General features: G+C 39.1%; 1 protein-coding gene across 13 annotated transcripts in view; it reads left to right on the top strand.

The window, feature by feature from the left end:
* The window catches only part of PLEKHA5 (pleckstrin homology domain containing A5), a 170,839-nt gene extending 166,178 nt beyond the window's left edge, over positions 1–4,661 (top strand). For 12 of the 13 annotated variants that reach the window (XM_040595030.1, XM_040595027.1, XM_040595029.1 and 9 more), the window contains one exon: positions 166–4,661. In XM_040595030.1, the coding sequence (XP_040450964.1) occupies positions 166–184 (19 nt within the window). In that variant the 3' untranslated portion in view covers positions 185–4,661. The remainder of the gene's footprint in view (positions 1–165) is intronic. The other variant, XM_040595021.1, reaches the window with a different exon arrangement.
* Positions 4,662–17,153: the final 12,492 nt, after the last annotated feature.

Here is a 17,153-nt window from a genome sequence, read left to right as displayed (position 1 = left end):
TTGGAAACAGCTGATTTCTAAGATATTTTGTTATGTTCTACACCATTGATAACTACTGCTAGCATGAGGTCAGAAATTTCTTGCTGTGCTCCATCCCAGGAACTGCTTTATACAATATTCTGTTGTTGCTAAAATAGAGTAACTTAATGTATATCTGTCTTTCAGCACTAATGGCTTCTATTGAAACAATTCATGCCTGAGATGTATGGAGCTGACCTATGAAAATATGAGAAGATATTGTACAGTATATTTTAAATCTATGAAATTCATAGTTTTGATGCTTTTGGCCACAGAGCATCATTTTATCACTTCCTGGAAAATGTTTATTCCAAGAGAGCTTTAAATGGCCCACATGTACACTCAACAACCTACAGATTGTTCTCCTGATACCAGCTTGCTGCTATGATTTCTGTGCACATAAAATAAAGGCTTTTTTTAATGTGCAGCCTACAGTCAGAACTTTATTTGATTTTCCCCAGAATTTAGTGTTCTTTTAATTATGGATCGTATAAGTTTACTTTTTTGCTTCTTTTAGATGCATAACTCAGTTAATTTTACGTATTGCCACTAAACCTTGTTTTACACTTTTAAAACATTACAACTTATTGTTTTAACATTTTATTTGTAAAATTTTTATATATATATAATATAGATATATTTAAAATGTGCCATTTTTATTATTGCTTAGTAAAATATGTCCTGTTTCTGCTGTAATTATTTCTTGGTCAGGTTGCAATGTCAGCAGTTACTGCCACACTTCTGTCAACTTATACATTAATGTTAGTGGTTACTTTTTCTTAAATAAAATGGAGCGTGGGTATTTTGAGGTACTGGGCTTCTCATTCATTGGGTTAGGGTGTGTACAGCAATAAGCAGGTTTTCAATCCAGTACTTAGTTTGTGTACAAATGTAATTATGTTCATTGTGTATATATTATACAATGAGCACATACGATGTAAGTATAAGAAGCCACCTATTATTGTTCAACTACGAATGTTCATATCCCATTTCTTTTATATCATATTAAATAAATGTTGATGTTCTTAAGGACTTGTATGGTTAGTACTTCTTCCAGCAAACAGATGTCACACTGTGTTCCACATTCTGATGTGGGAAATGCAACAAGTCTTATCTCATTGGCGACATCACCTGTCAACCAGAGTAGCAGTGACAGACTCTTTTAAGAGATTCCAGTCTTCCTCTACAGGAAGGAATAAGGCTGCAACACAGAACAAAAAGACAACCTGAGACTGAGACGCAAGAAATACAGGTTCAGCTCGTGACTCTCCCAGACTTGTATCATGATGTTGGAATAATCACTTAGTCATTCTGTGTGTCTGTTCCCTGCCTGTTTACTTGAGAGGTAATAGCCTGTCTTACTAATGGGGTGTGGTGAGTAGTAATTCAATATTTTCAAATGTTGAATGCCACATTCAGTGGGGTTAAGGAGAGACGCATGATGATTCCTTGAGGCTTTGATATCTGCAAACCATCTTCCAGAAACTGAAAGAAAACCTGAAATAATTTGTCGAGTGTCATCATACTACAGATGTTACTAGCTTCACTTTTCCATCTCACACAGCTGTCTGAATTTGCCTGAGACAAGAGGGGTTTAGAAAAGAATGATGAAAAATCAAAAGATTTAAGGGAAAGCTTTTGAATCTAGTATATAAAACTAAGAAATCTTTTAAAGATTCAGGCAACTGCTGTGTGCTTCAGTGCATGTGCATGCCATAAGTGGTAGGGCAAGTTTCATAAGAAGACAACTGCCAGCTCCTGTTGTGCTTTTTTATCATAGAAATCATATCCTGTTCAAGTTAATATCGCTGTACTGGGGACTATATAATTCATTGTACTTTTCCATAGAGGAGACCTGAGATTGATACACAGTTTGAAATTAACTCTTTATCATTGCCCCCTAAGTAGGAGTTTGTATTCATTGTACTCCTCTGCCCCTCTGCCCCTCTAACCTCTGCTGCCAGTTCTTCCTGTGGTCTTTGCCACAAAGACACAGAGTACGCTGACTGCCTGCCTGTCATTTTGCCATTTGAAAAGTGAAGAAACAGGAAGCAGAATTTAGCAGCAGAGCTTGGAGGGTCACAGTGAAAGAGATAGCTGAAGATGATGCAGCATGATGGCAGGCAGACAGCATCCAGCTGAAAGTTTGATGAAACAGACGCCTTTTTTTTGGAACAGTAGCCCCAAACCAGAGCATCATTCCATTCAAAATGTAGAGCAAAGAAAAGGAATGTGATTTTTTTCATTATTATTTATTGCTCAACAACTGAGGTTTAAGTTCTGTGGCATCGCTGGAACACCTGGGGCAAAGCAAATAGAACACACCCTGTTCTCTCCCTAACCCTTCTGGAGAGAGCTGTTCAGCTGTCAAGCTTTGCAATCTCTTTCTGTCCTTGCTGCCAAAAAAAGAATTGCAACCTATAAAGAAAAGAATGACTAAGTGGTTTTTGGACATTTATAGATCTTGTCTGTGTTTAAAGCAGTGTCAGTCTGGTGTATCTGCGAAGTACATGCAGTTTATAGTGAAGCTGGGGGAGGGCAGGTGGGAGAATTGGCGAGTTTTTGCTGGTGTAACTGTTGGCAAACACAGCAAATGTAAATGATGCAGGAATGTAGTAATGCTCATAGGCTATAATTTCACTTCCTATGGGCACTTGCAGCAAAGACTTGCAGTTTCACTGGGTGCTCTATTTTTTTGTGTCTTACGGAAAAAATGAATGGCTCTGTGTTATCACAGAGCATCTACTGTCTCTTACCTCATCAGAATAACTTATCCCAGTGATCATACTCCTGAGGTACAGAAATATCAGAACACTGATAGTCAGCCTTCAGACATCTATTTTAAGTTTGTATCTAGGATATTTTTATATTTCTGATTGCTTTATTGGCTATTGCACTGACACTTGTATATATGGAACGTGCTTTTTTCAAAAGCAAGAGTCCTTAGGAATAATGCAACACATTCTCTACAGATGTTCATGCTTTTCAGAACCAATTACATCTATTTTTGTCTTTTGTTCACCATTTGCATTGTTCCAAGACTACTAGAGAATATGAATCTTTTAAGTCCCTTAATAAAGTGACATTACTCAAAGTTATAGTTGGTGTCTTGGCAGTTTTTGTATGTTGTGGACTGGTTCGAAAGAGAAAGACCTCACCGGGCAGTTGAAAACCAAACCTTGTTTATATTATTACTAAGGGGGGAAAAGTAGACTTCAGTTAATATTTTCTCATAAATATATCTGTTATAAAGTTAATCTAATAAGGTCTATTTTCAGGAAATCAGAATAATTTTAAACAGCTCATTTCTATCTAAATCACTTTAATTTGACAGTCTGGGAAAGAATTCTTACCCACCCTGTTGGAGCCACTAGATATAGTAACCAGGCATACATACCTGAAAAACGTTAATGGATTAATTATACTGTTAGTAATAGATCTACTAAATCCTCTAGTACTTGGACTGGTGGCTTAAGTTCTGTCCTGGTTGAGTAAAGCAGGAAAGTGGAAGATCTTTAATCAGTGGTGGTGTTGGATACTCTTAGCCCAAACTTTTCATTATATTGTAACAATAAGGTGAAGTGTTTTTCTTTTCTAATAAAACAAGCCATAAGTAATACTCATTCAGATCTCAGAAGTGAGTCATCATGTATTTTCTGCACAAACCTTTTTTTGTCCCTGTGGTCCTAGATTTTGCTATACTTCTTAAGTTATTCTAGGGTAGTTTAATCTTTTTTCAGTTTGAATCCTCAGTTAAAACATTATTTTCCATCCTTTGGAAAGTTGACATTTAAATGGCCATTGAACAAATTGCCTGTACCTGGTATTAATAATATATCTGAAACAATTTAACTTTTTTAAGGATGCGTGTGAAGATAAAGCAACATCTGGCCTTTATTTCTTCTAAAGAACATTATATATACTTGCTGTTATATCCTTGGAGCTGTTTAGCTTGTCCATATGGGAACACTGAAGAAGCTGCTACAAAATAAAATGGAATATACTGGTGGCTGAAAGCAAACGTCTGGCCCGAAATGAAGGCTAAAAGCAGCTCCTTTCTGAACTTGACATGCACAACTTGTTACCCAGCTGTTCCAGATGTCAGTATTCAAATGTTACTCATGGAATGAAGTTTTTGGTATTTTTTGTGATGTTTCTTTATTCTGTCATATGGCAAAGAAAATGTTTTTGATGTCTATCTAAATATTACCTAGGTGTTGTGAAACTGCAAGCAATTCTCGGTTGTAGCTAAGTGTAGCAAAGTGACATCACTGGTTGCTAATTGGCTCGTGTGGCAGTCTTGCTTTGGATGTGTTTAAGAACACTTACTTAGGCTGGGTTAGGTTCTGTTTGGAATAAAAGAAAAAGCTGTAAGCAAATGGTGATGTTTCCAGTGGACTGCTGTAGAGTCTATCAGGACAAAACCAGATGTGATCTCATTTACTTCTTTATTGCTGAAACCAAACCTAAAATAAGGAATTAATTTTTTGTTAAATTCTATCCAGATCCCTGTTCTATGGAACAGGACTACTTCAAAGAATTTCAGACTAAAAATGGAAACACCCTCTTCCTCCTTTGAAGGTAAAATGAGTACTGTTAAAAAAAAAAAAATAAAAAAAAGCAGACTCTGCAGGTTTAACTTTGTAAGTAGAAGCAGCAAGATTTACTTATGGCCTAGAGATGTGGTCAATGAAAACTTTCAGAAAAATACCTGATCCTCATATGTTGTCATCTGGTAGTTTTCCTGATCTTCACTTCAGTGAAGTGACTGGCACAGTCCAGGACTCTCTTCTCCAGCTTTAAATCCACTCCAGCCTGACGTGTCAAATATTCTGTGTTCCTTGTATGGAGAAAAAGTGCTTTATCCGTACAACAGCTGTCTGTCCCTACATCAGCTGAATCCAGGCCACCAGTTAATTGCTTGAATTCACTAAAACCTGCAGGTGCTTAGCATCTTGAAAGATCAAGCTCAAAGCATATTACGTGAGGCACCCAATGTTTTGAAATAACTTGCATGTGGATCTCTCTTATTTTCAGCAATAATTATATTTAGAAGAAAAACAGATTTTTTTCAAAGTACTAGTCACATTGCTAGAAATCAAATAATTACTAGGTACAAACAAATACATAAGAATTTGAGGAAATTGTCATTAATTGACGAGCACATTTCAAAGTGATTGGAAAAAAAAAGTAGCAAAATTCAGCAACTTTCAACTCAGAAAAATCACCCCTTCACAATATGAATTTCTGCTGAGTCTTGACACTGATTACACATGTAGTCAACTGCTCTGTATTGTGCAACTTTCTTGATAAAATCCCAAGTCAGCAAGAATGTGGAGGCTGTTTCAGATGTTTCAGCTTTAAAGATGAATGATTTTTATTTTTTTAATAGCTTATCCACCAGTCTTGAAAACAGCTTAGTGGCTATTGTATTTATTCTTTTTATACACTGAAATGGTCGTATCTAGACAGAGAAAAGACAACTGAATTTTCTGATTAATGTTTTCTGATGTTTGTGACTAACACTGCTATTTCGTGTTTGATTTCTGGCTGCCTGGAGACTCTTAGAGAGTTTACACATGCAAGGGCTGGTATTGCACAGAAGCCAACTTGTGTATGAGTGAGGATTAGCTGAAGGTGTCCTTTTGTGAGCTAGGAGATTCCCGGGAAACCTGGGATTGTTTGAGCTAAAGCACCTTTGAATAACAATTCTGGCTGTTTTCTTAGCCTATGGCAACATACCTATATTTTGTAATTACTGTTTCTAGTATATTGTGCCTACAAATAATAAATATTTTTAATAAAGACAAAGTGCCTGGATAATGTGTGAGATCCTGATCACTGTTTACAAATCAGCAGTTCCTAGTTGAAGCGCCAGCCTCTCAACCATTTAGGAGTCTGTGTTAGTGAAGAAGAATCGGTTAATACTAAAAGGATTTACAACACTGGGCTGGGAAAACCGTATTTGCTTATATAATCTGATTCTTTGGAATATGGGGGGCATAAGTACTCTGAACTCACAGCATTTTATTTTAGAACTTTTATTTCATGATCTTAAACATATTCCATTCTATGTGATCAGCTAAACATAACCTAGCTAAGCTCCTCTTGTTTTCCATTATCCAGAATTTAGGACAAGGAAGAACAGAGTTCATGACATTTTGATCATTTTTGCCTCATTAAAATCTTGTGGACTCCAAGGAGCACAGTTAGGGCATGTTTGTAAAAGACAGGAGTCTAAAGCCTTGCTTTGAGCGATGCCTGTTTCAGAGAAATGCTCTGCATGAATTACCATACATCTTTCCCTGTCTGTCTGGTTCCAGGCTACAGCACTTCAGTTATTTCACCTTTGAACAGAATCCCTAACTTTTAGAACATTTTCAGGCAATTAATCATAGGCAGTCTGTGAAGTCCAAGATCTCTTTACAGCTAATGGCTCTAAATTATTAGGAGTATGACCGTATACAGGAGTGAATGCCAGTTAAAGCCTAAGCACTCCAGACTTTCTAGGCAATTCCCAAATCCTGCGATGCTGTAACTGCCTCTTTGAATGCAGAAAACAGGATTTCTGTTCAGTTGATTGGATGGCCTCTTCCAACAACTGCTGAGGAGCTGTTGATTTTAAGGGTGCCCAGCAAGCTGGATTTGTTTTGTAAAGTGCTGCTAGATCAGTATTACTGCAACAGGAGGCTTTCCCTCCCACAGCCCTCCCTTTTTCCTGCAGCTGTCAGTAGCACAGACTCGCTGGCTTGTGCTGTAAAAACAGTGTTATTACCTGTTGGCCTTGATGCAAAAGCAGCCAATCTAAGCTTGCTTCCAGTATTCACGCGGGGAAGGTAAGTTGTGTTAACAGGGGAAGCAGAAGATGAGGGGCGCGTACATTGTCAGGCCAAGTTCAAGTACTTAGCCGGAAGCACCCCAAAAAAGCAAAGTTAGGCTGCTGCAGCTGCTGCTGCCACTTTTCCACTTTAGCTTTCCTCCTTTTTCCTCTGCCTGTGCTTTTGTCCTCCTGGTGTGCTTGCCATTTTATAGTAGTTTTAAGGGATGAAAGCAAATGATGGCTGATGGGTGACATGATAGGGCTTTAAGTGGGAATTCAGATTGGTTCCAATACCAAGCAATATAGTAACGCTGACAAAGCAAGTGGAGGCAGCAGAATAGGCTTAGAATGACCACCATAAACATAAGTGACTGACAAAAGAAATGGTGATATAAAAATACCAACACTTTTGGAAAAAAAAAAAAACACAAACAACACCCTGATGTTAAAATGTCCAGAACTGTCAAAAGATCTTGTGGTCTGGGAATCCACGTACCTTCTGAGCCGTCCAGATGTGGCACAGACTGCAGCTGACCTGTCATCTTAGTAATATTTAGTATCCCATTCTCTTCTGACTTTCTGGGAATCTGGGTGCTGAGCACGTGCAGGAAATCGGGGATTACAAACTTGTCTGAACTTTTCACTGCCAGACATTAACATGCGGATGCAGCAGCATATATGTAAATGATGTTATCTGAGCTGTTTTATGCATGTGTTTCCAGGATAAGAAAGGAGATTATTTCATTGTGTGAAGTAATTACCTGTGAGGAAAAAATTAGAGCCTTTTTAATGTTAATGCTAGGCGTGTTTTTATTAACCTTCACACTCAATGATCCAGTGTTGTATGTTTATTGCGTATTTTCAAATATTAAGGACTAGATCCTTTTAACCTAAATGAAAGAAGTTCTTGATGTGACTCTGCATAAGCAGGTTTCTTTGCAAGGTTATAGCCACATCTCAGAGCCTTCCTTTGCCCCTAAATCAGGGTTGCTTTACCAACCATAAAGACAAAGTGACTTAAGTGTCATGGAATTGCTGCTTAATCATGCACAGCAATGGCTAATGATAAAAATTGGGCAATCATATTAAATAGGAACTACAGGAAAAAAAATACTGCAAAACAGAGAAAGTATGTGCTTGGCCTAATCTGGAGTTGCATACAAGCAGGGCAACAGAGTTCAAGTTCACATAGCAGACCTAAGCCCAGATGGGAACAGCCCTTTTGGCTTCGGGTGGACAGCTTGTCTAATTAAAAGTTAAACATGCTTATACTACAAACATGATACAAGAGAGAATCTGTGTGAGAGTCTGATCTCTTGTGGTTACTACATCTCAGAGGAAATTCAGCATGTTGCTTAGAAATTCTGTAACTAGATAAGGGAGGAGGAGAGTAACTCTCAAATTTCATGTTTTAGTATTTGTATAGCTTTTAAACCAGCGTTTATTTTGTTGTACTTTGTTACGCATGATAGAAACGGGGTTGTTGAGGTGTACTGTACATACATATTTTACTATAGAGCGTCAGCTGATGATAGTATGTTGCATGTAATGGAAATGAATATATATGCAATCTGCCAAAGGAAGTTACCATAGACACTGCAGGTGATGGACTGAGATCACCTAGTGTAATCAAGCCCCAAAATCTGACTGTATTAGCACAAAAAAAGATCTTCAAAATGTATGCTAGTGTAACAAAACTGAAAAACAAGTGGTTCACAGCCACTGGTCCAGCATTAATTAATGTGAAAATAATCAAGGGGGGGAATGTTTTTGGGTTTTTTTCTGTAAAGCCTCATCTTAAGCTGAATGCTTTGCTACCTCTTTACATGGAACTTGTGGTTGTGAAACTGGGAAGTGAAGGTGGCTGAGGGACAGGTGTGTAAGATCAGATCCTCAAGGTAGCAGGGAGCACAGAAACCACGGCCTCAAGTGGTGGCAAGGATTTTTCTTGGAAGAAACAAGCAGAAGTAGGTCATCGCTCTCTGCAGGCTGACACCTTAACACTTTTCAGTGCCTGAATTACATTTCTATAATATGTGCTGCTTTGTTGTACCTCATGCACTAGCGCAACCTAAATCAAATATTATTCTCACCTTTAAAGTCCACAGTTTTACGTGAAGACATGTAGGCATGAATTGTTGTAAGACGCACATTTAAAATTAGATCTTTTTCACCTTGCTCCAAAGTGTTACAATAAAAATGTTTCCTATGTTTTCTAAGCTTTAAATAGCTGGATCCACTTTTCACCAAGATGAAACAAATACTTCACGTACCCAAACCAGCTAGAAATTCAACCATAAAGATGATGGTTCTGATAAAATATCTAGTTAAATGTAATATAAAGCCAAACTGCTGCCATTTGTCCTGATAGTAGACTTCTATAGCAACAGCTTGCTAAGAATTTATAGTGCCACATTTTCCTATGATATTTTAAGTAGTATAGTATGTCGTTTTGGGGCACTGAACTGCCTAGGAAAAGTACTAGACAGTATTTGTTTCTTGAATACAGTTTAAATGTGTCACTAGGCAAAAATCATTAAGCACATAATAAATGTTCATCTTCACTGAAAAAAAGACCTTTTAAAAGACTGAGTAAAATCAAAAGCCTTATGTGATTAAAAACTAGACCCATCTCTACTGAGAATACTCCATGTGTATATATAACAGCTTTCACCTGAAGACTTCAAAGACAGACAACTATACCTCTGAGCAATCCTGGGAAAGAGACTTTATTATGCACATCCTAACCATGGTTAAACTGCTGCATAATAAAATGAAAAAATAGTTTACCTGCTCCTATACAGTCCGTTGCTTTGGAGAGGCTGTGAGCAACTGGGCTGGGAAGACTTCAGAAGAGGGGAATTGCTGGTTTGCTTATTAGAAGACATGCAGCATGTCTGTAGGGCATGTCATTGGGGCATTAAGCTAATTTAAGATTTAGGTCTCTCAATTCTGCAATGTATTCGAGGGACCCTCTGAACTACTTAAATTCTGAATTATGGAAGGGTCACGGTGCAACTTAGACTCTCCTGTGTGATACGTGCCAAGTCCCCACCTCCTAGCAGCCAGCTTCTATAGGCCAACAATATCAGGATTTGCTACGAGCTCCTCAAAACTCATCACAATCCCAGCTCTTGGGCTGGTTTTGACATCCTGGCCCCATTGAGGTCAATGGGAATTTTGCAATCAATACCTGCAAGGCCAAAGTTTCCGACAAGGCTTACAGAGTTCATTTGAGAGCACACATCTCTCACCATTTAATTTGCAATAAAGGTGGCTGTTGCGAGTTTGGGTGTAAAGCACTCAATCTCAGTTTCCTTTCCATTAGTGATAATCAGCAGGAGCATAATGCAAGTTTTCAAATGTTTATTTCCCAGTGCTTCAAAGAAACACTGTTGGAACTCAATCAACATGTGCATAGTTAAGACCTTATTTTCTCCTTCTTTGTTTACATTATGAGGATCTCAGCCATGCACCAAACATTTCAGTTATTTTGGTAAAATAAAAGCTTCACTGAAAGAAATGGACTCACAGGTCACTCAAAACTGGTGCTTGTGGTGTTTACAGTGGGGCAGTTGGCCTGGATGGCACATTGCCTAACTGCAGCATGAAAGACAGTGCATTTACTGGGAATGGAATGGCCAGAGTTACCAAGATCCCACGGCTGTCCAGAGTACGGCCCCAAGCACAGAAACGTTCTCAACCTCTTGCCCCAAAGCTGCCATGCAAACATCACAGCATACAGACACACTGGCCCATAACATGAGGTAACAGGAGTGGCAGTTGTTACATCAATGGAGTTGGATTGCAGAATGTGCTGGTATGTGTATAGGTTTTCTACAGATTACTGCTGTGTTCTATGTTTCTGTTGCCAGGGTGGGGCAAAAGGGAGTACACAAGGCTGGGTGCTCCCCCTGTCAAACCGGATACATGAATAGAAGGTGTGTGTGGGTATTGAAGAGGGAGGAGGGGAGCAGGAGAGTTCCATTTTTGCGAGTTTGCAACTATATTTCAGCTTCAGAGTGGGGAAGTTTGCAGAGCAGAACCAGGGAGATTTGACAGGCAGGCATTCCCCTGGCTCTGTTGTCAGTATGCAGACAGGCAGTGCAGTTCCTTTGGCACAGAATTGCTGCAGTGAGCTGATGAAGATCTTTTCAGTCCCTGGGCTTCCCAGTGCTGTCATGACAACAGCTACTTTCTCAGTCCTCTGAAACCCCTTTTCACATTCAGTGAATGCCATGCACAGAAAAGTAGGTTGTTCTCATCAATCTCCCTCTCTCTCTCAGATTTGATTGATTGATTGAGAACAGGGACGGATGCTGTACTTCTGTGGACTCCGCTTATTTTCCATGAACACGATGGATCCTTGATTTTATAGAAAAGGTTTGAAGAGCTATGAATTGGAAATGTTTTAATAGCTCATCAGGCAAATACAATATCTGCAATAAATATTTGTTAGTGACAAATGACAATAAAGTCACCCTACTGTTTTTGTAATTATTAGTTTTGATTACTTTGAATATGGCTTCTGCTGTTCAGTGGATACCATAATAATGGAAAGGATAATGGATGCAAACCTGAACTTTTTTGAAATTTAGCTGTTTGCTTGTGCTTAAGCCTACCAAATAATAATTTCTATATAAATACACTAATTCTGTATAACTCTAGCTGTTTGATAAACATTTCATGACCTGAATTTTTATTGTAACCTAAGCAGAGCAGTGGGGAGAGAAGAGAAATTGTCCAGCTGCTAAGGTTTTGGGAAATATGGAATGTGATACCTTCTCCATGGCAGTATCTTGCCCAAGGCTGACCAGACTGTGTGATAAATGCCTCTCTTAAGGATAATAACCTCTCTCCCTTAACACTCTATCATGTCAACATCTGGAAAGATCTTGGAAAATATGTAATCTTAGTTGCTTATCACTTTTAATCTTACAGGATTTAGCAGGACCCTAGATTTGTCATACACACTACCATGGGATTTCTGAATGTAGTCATTAGTCTTTCAGGCTGCATCTAAACCTGCCTGCAGGGACTCACTGCTTGGTCCTATTCACGCAGCTCAGCTCAGCTTCTGTGGCTCTTGACCAGGGTTCCCTTCCCATTTTTTGAAATCACGGTGCAAGACATGACTGATGTGAACATGTTTTTTATCCCCATGTGGAGCTGGAGCAAAGCCAGGGTATATGGTTATATCTGGGAGCTCAGAAAAATGTTTACTGTTTTTGCAGATTTGGCAATGCCTGTGTCTTTGTGTAATGTAGGAAGAATATCTCAACTTTACAGAATCACAAAATAGCTGAGGTTGGAAGGCACTCCTGGAGATTGTCAAGACCAACCCCTCTGCTCAAAGCACTGTCAGCTAGAACAGGCTGCTCAGAACCATGTCCAGATGTGTTTTAATATCTTCAGGAATGGTGATGCCACAACCTCTCTGGGCAAAGTCTTCCACTGTTTGACAGACCTTACTGTGAAAAAGGTTTTTGTTGTGTTTAAATGGAATTTTCTGTATTTCAGTCCATGGCCATTGCCTCTTGCCCTCCACCAGATACCACTGAGAAGAGTCTGGCTCGATCTTCTTTGCTCCCCCCCCTCCCCCCCAGACATTTATACACCTTATACCCCTAAGCCTTCACTTTGCCAGGCTGAACAGTCCCAGCTCTCCCACTCTCTGCTCATCTGACATGTTCCACTCCCTTAACTATCTTCAGGGCCCCTTGCTGGGCCACCACAGCATGTTCTGAGAAGCTGAGAACCGTGGTTGGAAGGACATGTGTTCACAAGAACTTGATCTTTGAAAGACAAGAAAGTCTTCCAAGAATGAAAAGAAGGGTGGGGAAAAAAGCACAAACTTTATAACTACATTTCTTCAAGGAAATTTTCTTTTACATTCTATGAAATATTAAAAAAAAAGACTGTTCTATGAAAAACCCATATTCTAGTTACAACCGCAAATTGAATAAGGGGAGTTTTAAAGTAATCCTAGAAGAACATGGAAAAGCTGCTGTAAACTTGTACTCCATCCAAGCTGTGATTTGTATTTAATTAGCATTCAATTCATTATGTATTTCTGTTTGGTTGTAATGGTTACACACCAGTTTTGCAACATGCAAGATCTTGATTACTTTTATGGTTTTGAAAAGAACCTCCATGTGTGCAAAGAAAGACTCTGCTCTTGACTTAAGATCTACCCTTTTAGAAAAAAACTGCTGGGATTTACTGCCTAGTGTGCTTGTGCAGAATTGCCCCCTGCATTGGGATGACATCCCCCTGGTTTTATTGTAAAGCTCTGTAGTAACTGACCTGCAGAAAATAAATGGCCATACTGGTAGCAACCTTGTATCTGTGGTCAGGTGCATACCTTCATTTACAGCTGGAATCCAGCTCTGTTCTGTATAAGAATGTGGAAAACAGCATTCCCCAAATTAACAGCATGTTAAGACTCTTTAATCTGGAAACAAATATGCTAATTATCTCTGGTTAAAACTAATCTAAATTGCACTCTTTAAGAATGTTGATTCTTCTGGGACTTAAGAATTTTGGCTGCCTTTTACTGAAAAAGAGCAGACTCTGCCAAGTAAAAAATACACACAAGGAGGTATAGGATACTTTGGGAGGAAAAGAAAATGTCTCTTATAATTTTTTTAAATCATAATATGTAAATATTGACAATATTCATGACAGAGAAAAGATGCTCTATTTGTTTGTATAGTACTGCATATATTATTGTTTCACCTGTACATACAATGTATTGCATCAGCTATTTAAATTTTCCAATATGGCACTTGGAAAACTTTCTGAATATTTTCAAAGAAAAGCACAACATATTTTTAGCATATATTTATGCAAGTCCCTGGAACTCACAAAAATTTTGAGACATGGAGTGACAGGATTAATATTCAGGTAGGTATACCAATGCAAAAGAATGGGAAGTAGCTTGTGCTTTTGAAGCAAATTCCGAGTTCATTCTCAGTGGTATCGTATAATAACCAATAGCTTATCATAGCTAAATAGTATCTATTTGAAATTCTATGCCTATTTTTCAGTTTTTGCAACAAGCTGTAAAGCACATAAATGAACCATATTATGAGGCCTTTCAGTGCCTTGAACTGAAAGCTTTATGTATCTTTCACTTACAAGAGATCTTCATGCTTTCTTGTTTAGCTTTGTTTTCCCTTCAATATCATTTGACAGCAAATTTAACATCAATTAGTGTGCATTTGAGAGAAGAGGTTTTATGCACTTTCAAAATATCTGATTCAATTGTATGAAAGCATCTATGGAAGACAGGCTTCCTCTTACTGTTTGTGTTAATAGATGGCTTAATGCAAAGATGCCCTCATCTCTGCTGGGCTTGCATGTTGTTAGAATAATACAAATGCAAATATAATGAATGTTAGGATGTGCTTCTGGAGGAGCTCCAGAATGACAGAATGGGGTTTTCCACTCCTGAACTAACTCCTGGTTCTTTGTGTCACCTTAATAATTTCTTAATTCTTCTATTCCTTTTTTTCTATCTCCAGAGTGGGCACAGTTACATTTAACTGAGCTGTCTGGAGTTTTCTTAAGTTTCATGAATTAACAGCAGCAGAATGACTTTTTTTTTTTTTTTTCCTCCTAGTTACCACTAAAAACAGTTCCTTGGTCTAGTGAATTTCAGAGACAGCTGTGCTGGCACAACAGAAGAGGCAGTGTGTCACCATGAGAGCTGTAACAAACCACAAGCAGGCAAGAGGGGGAAGAAGGACCTGAGCAGCGTCTAGAATTCATATCACTGCAAAGTGTTTTGCGTACAGCCCCAGCAAGGGCTCACCACCCAGTGGGGAGAGCAGGATTCCAGCCCAACATGCATTTCCAGCAGCCTTCCTATGGCTGACCCAACCTAAGCAAGGCTTGACGTTTCCTATAGTCATGGTTTCTAAGCAAGCAGTATGGGCAAAGATTAAAGGCACCTTTAAAAAGAAAACAGCGTAGAAGCTGAGTTTAAAGGGAGAATTAACTGCGTGCTGCAGGAGAGGGTGGGGTCAGAATTGCAGAATGAGGCAGTTTCAGTCCGGTCTGAAGGGCTGGGTGAGAACTGAGAGCTGGATGCTTACTTGGAGCAATGGGAGACTGCTGTCTCTTCCTCCAGCCCTTCAATTTGGATGTGGGAGGGTGGGGCAGAAAGAAGGGAAGGGTGCCGTTTCCAGAGGCTGCTGAGCAGGCAGAATATTGCGAGCAAGGTGAGTCATGAGGTTCAGGCAGCAGGAATTTCCTGCAGTGCTTAAGACATGCATGCGGAGGCAGGAGCGGGAGAAGGGAGTTCAGTGACCAAATGTTTTGTTTTACAGAATTTCCCCTGTTATCCTAACAAATGCAAGACAGGATGTCACTTTTCCTGTATCTTGGGCCCATGACATTTTTCTTCTCTCTATATAGGCATTTCTTACCGTTTGGCAGTGTTTTGCTTGCATATTATAGTACCTACTACTATTACATATTATGATGCTGATCAACATTAGGAAAAAAAAAAACTCAAAAAACCTGCCTTACATGTACAAAATCTTCTGATGATCTCATCTAATTGTCCTTCAAAAAAACCCAAACCCCGAAACAGCAAATTTGTTGTGACTCAAGAAGAAACTACTTCTTTAGAGTGTGCTCATTATTGATGCTGCAGTCAATGTGAACGTCCTGCACCCTGGTGTTCCTCAGGTAAGAGAATAACATCTTAATTTCTTCTCCCTGCTCTGCTGTGTCTCCAACATGGTTTGTTCTCACACTGCTGAAGAATGGTTCTGCTTGGATTCTTTGCTTGTCAACAAACTTCTCCTAGTTTATCTACTGACATTTCTTTTTCACTCTGTACTTTGTTGAGAATATCTTCCAAGTACCAGAGATTAGTATGCCTCAACATAAATATCTCAGCTTTAAAACATCATCCCTGTTGTAACATGATAGTACCAAGCTAGACTGAGCATTCCAGAAGCCCTTTGTGTGAACAAGAGAGTAACCTCCACCCTCAAAGCCTAAGTGGATGTGTAAGTTCTTTTTGCCAAAGGATTTCCTAACAGCCTGTCTCCTGCTTTGTGCTTTCATCAGACCATTCAAATACAAGTGATTTAGATGCCTTTGCAAGTTCTAGAGTCACCTGTTCTCAGATAGATCTCCTTTTTCAAAAGGCTTGAAAAGTCAAAAAAAAATTGGAGAAAAAGGAGATTTACCTTTGGCAAGCTGGGTATTTTTGTACAAAGCTCAGTAACAAGTGACTCAACTAATCATTGCTGCTTGCACTTGGTGAGTCTTTCACTATATTACAGCACTCAAGGACCAAGCCTGGATGCAGAATGTTGTGGTTTCAGAAAACTGAGAGCAGGACACCAAGATGTTATCAGGGAGTATTGCTTTGATGACTGCCTGCTGCTGTAGTGACCCCTTTGGTACTGATCTCTTGCTTAAATGCTAAGTGATTTGCATTAGGCAGGTTCACACCGGCTTTCCTATTCATTCGTGTCCTGAGGTTTCCTTCCCTGACCCTCTTTGAATACACAAATTACCAAATGAGCTGGCGTCTCTACCGTTCTACTAGGAAAGTGGGAGGTCTGAATGGCCCTGCTTGCTTTCAGTACACAAACAGCGGGAGCCTTGCCTGCGCACAGGACCTCGAGAAACCCAGAGACTGGGGATATAAAAAAAAAAAAAAAAAAAAAAAAAAAAAAAGTACATTGGTGGGCTTGTGAACACAGAGTGGAGTGGATTTGGACAATTTACATTAGGGTACATGGAGGTTTTTGAGATAAACTTTTCAGCTTTTCCCCCTTTTCCCTTATATTCCTAGGTCAGGAAAAAGATGTCTTTTTACCCAAGTCCTTTATACATTGTTGGTTTCTCATGAGTTGACCCCTCTCTGAATCTGTCCCTTGCTAAAGCAGAGAATTCCATAAGGATATAAATGGGTAGAAGAGACAGGAATTACTTCAGCTACTGCCATCTATTTTTTGAAACCTCACGCTTCTTCTTCGGTAAGACTAGTGGCAGCAACACCCACCCGGGAGTGCCACACCTTGCTGAGTGAAGAATGAAGTACAAGGCACATTGTTACCAGGAGAGAAGGGGGAAGGCAGAAGAGGATGTAGAAGCTCAGGGTCTGGTGACTATTTTGGTGGTTACTAGACGAGCAATACATATATTATACAGCTTAAACAGCATTACAGCTGTCCTTGTCTTTTTTCTTTTCTTTTTTTTTTTTTTTTTTTTTTTTTTTTTAGGCATTCTTGCAATTGCCACTTTCTAGCTGAGGCTGTTTGCCAGAAATCTGGGGAACTATCATCGC

The sequence above is a fragment of the Falco naumanni genome, chromosome 5 (assembly GCF_017639655.2).
Source record: "Falco naumanni isolate bFalNau1 chromosome 5, bFalNau1.pat, whole genome shotgun sequence".
In the NCBI taxonomy this organism is placed as follows: Eukaryota; Metazoa; Chordata; class Aves; order Falconiformes; family Falconidae; genus Falco; species Falco naumanni.
This window is presented reverse-complemented; position numbering and strand designations above follow the sequence as displayed.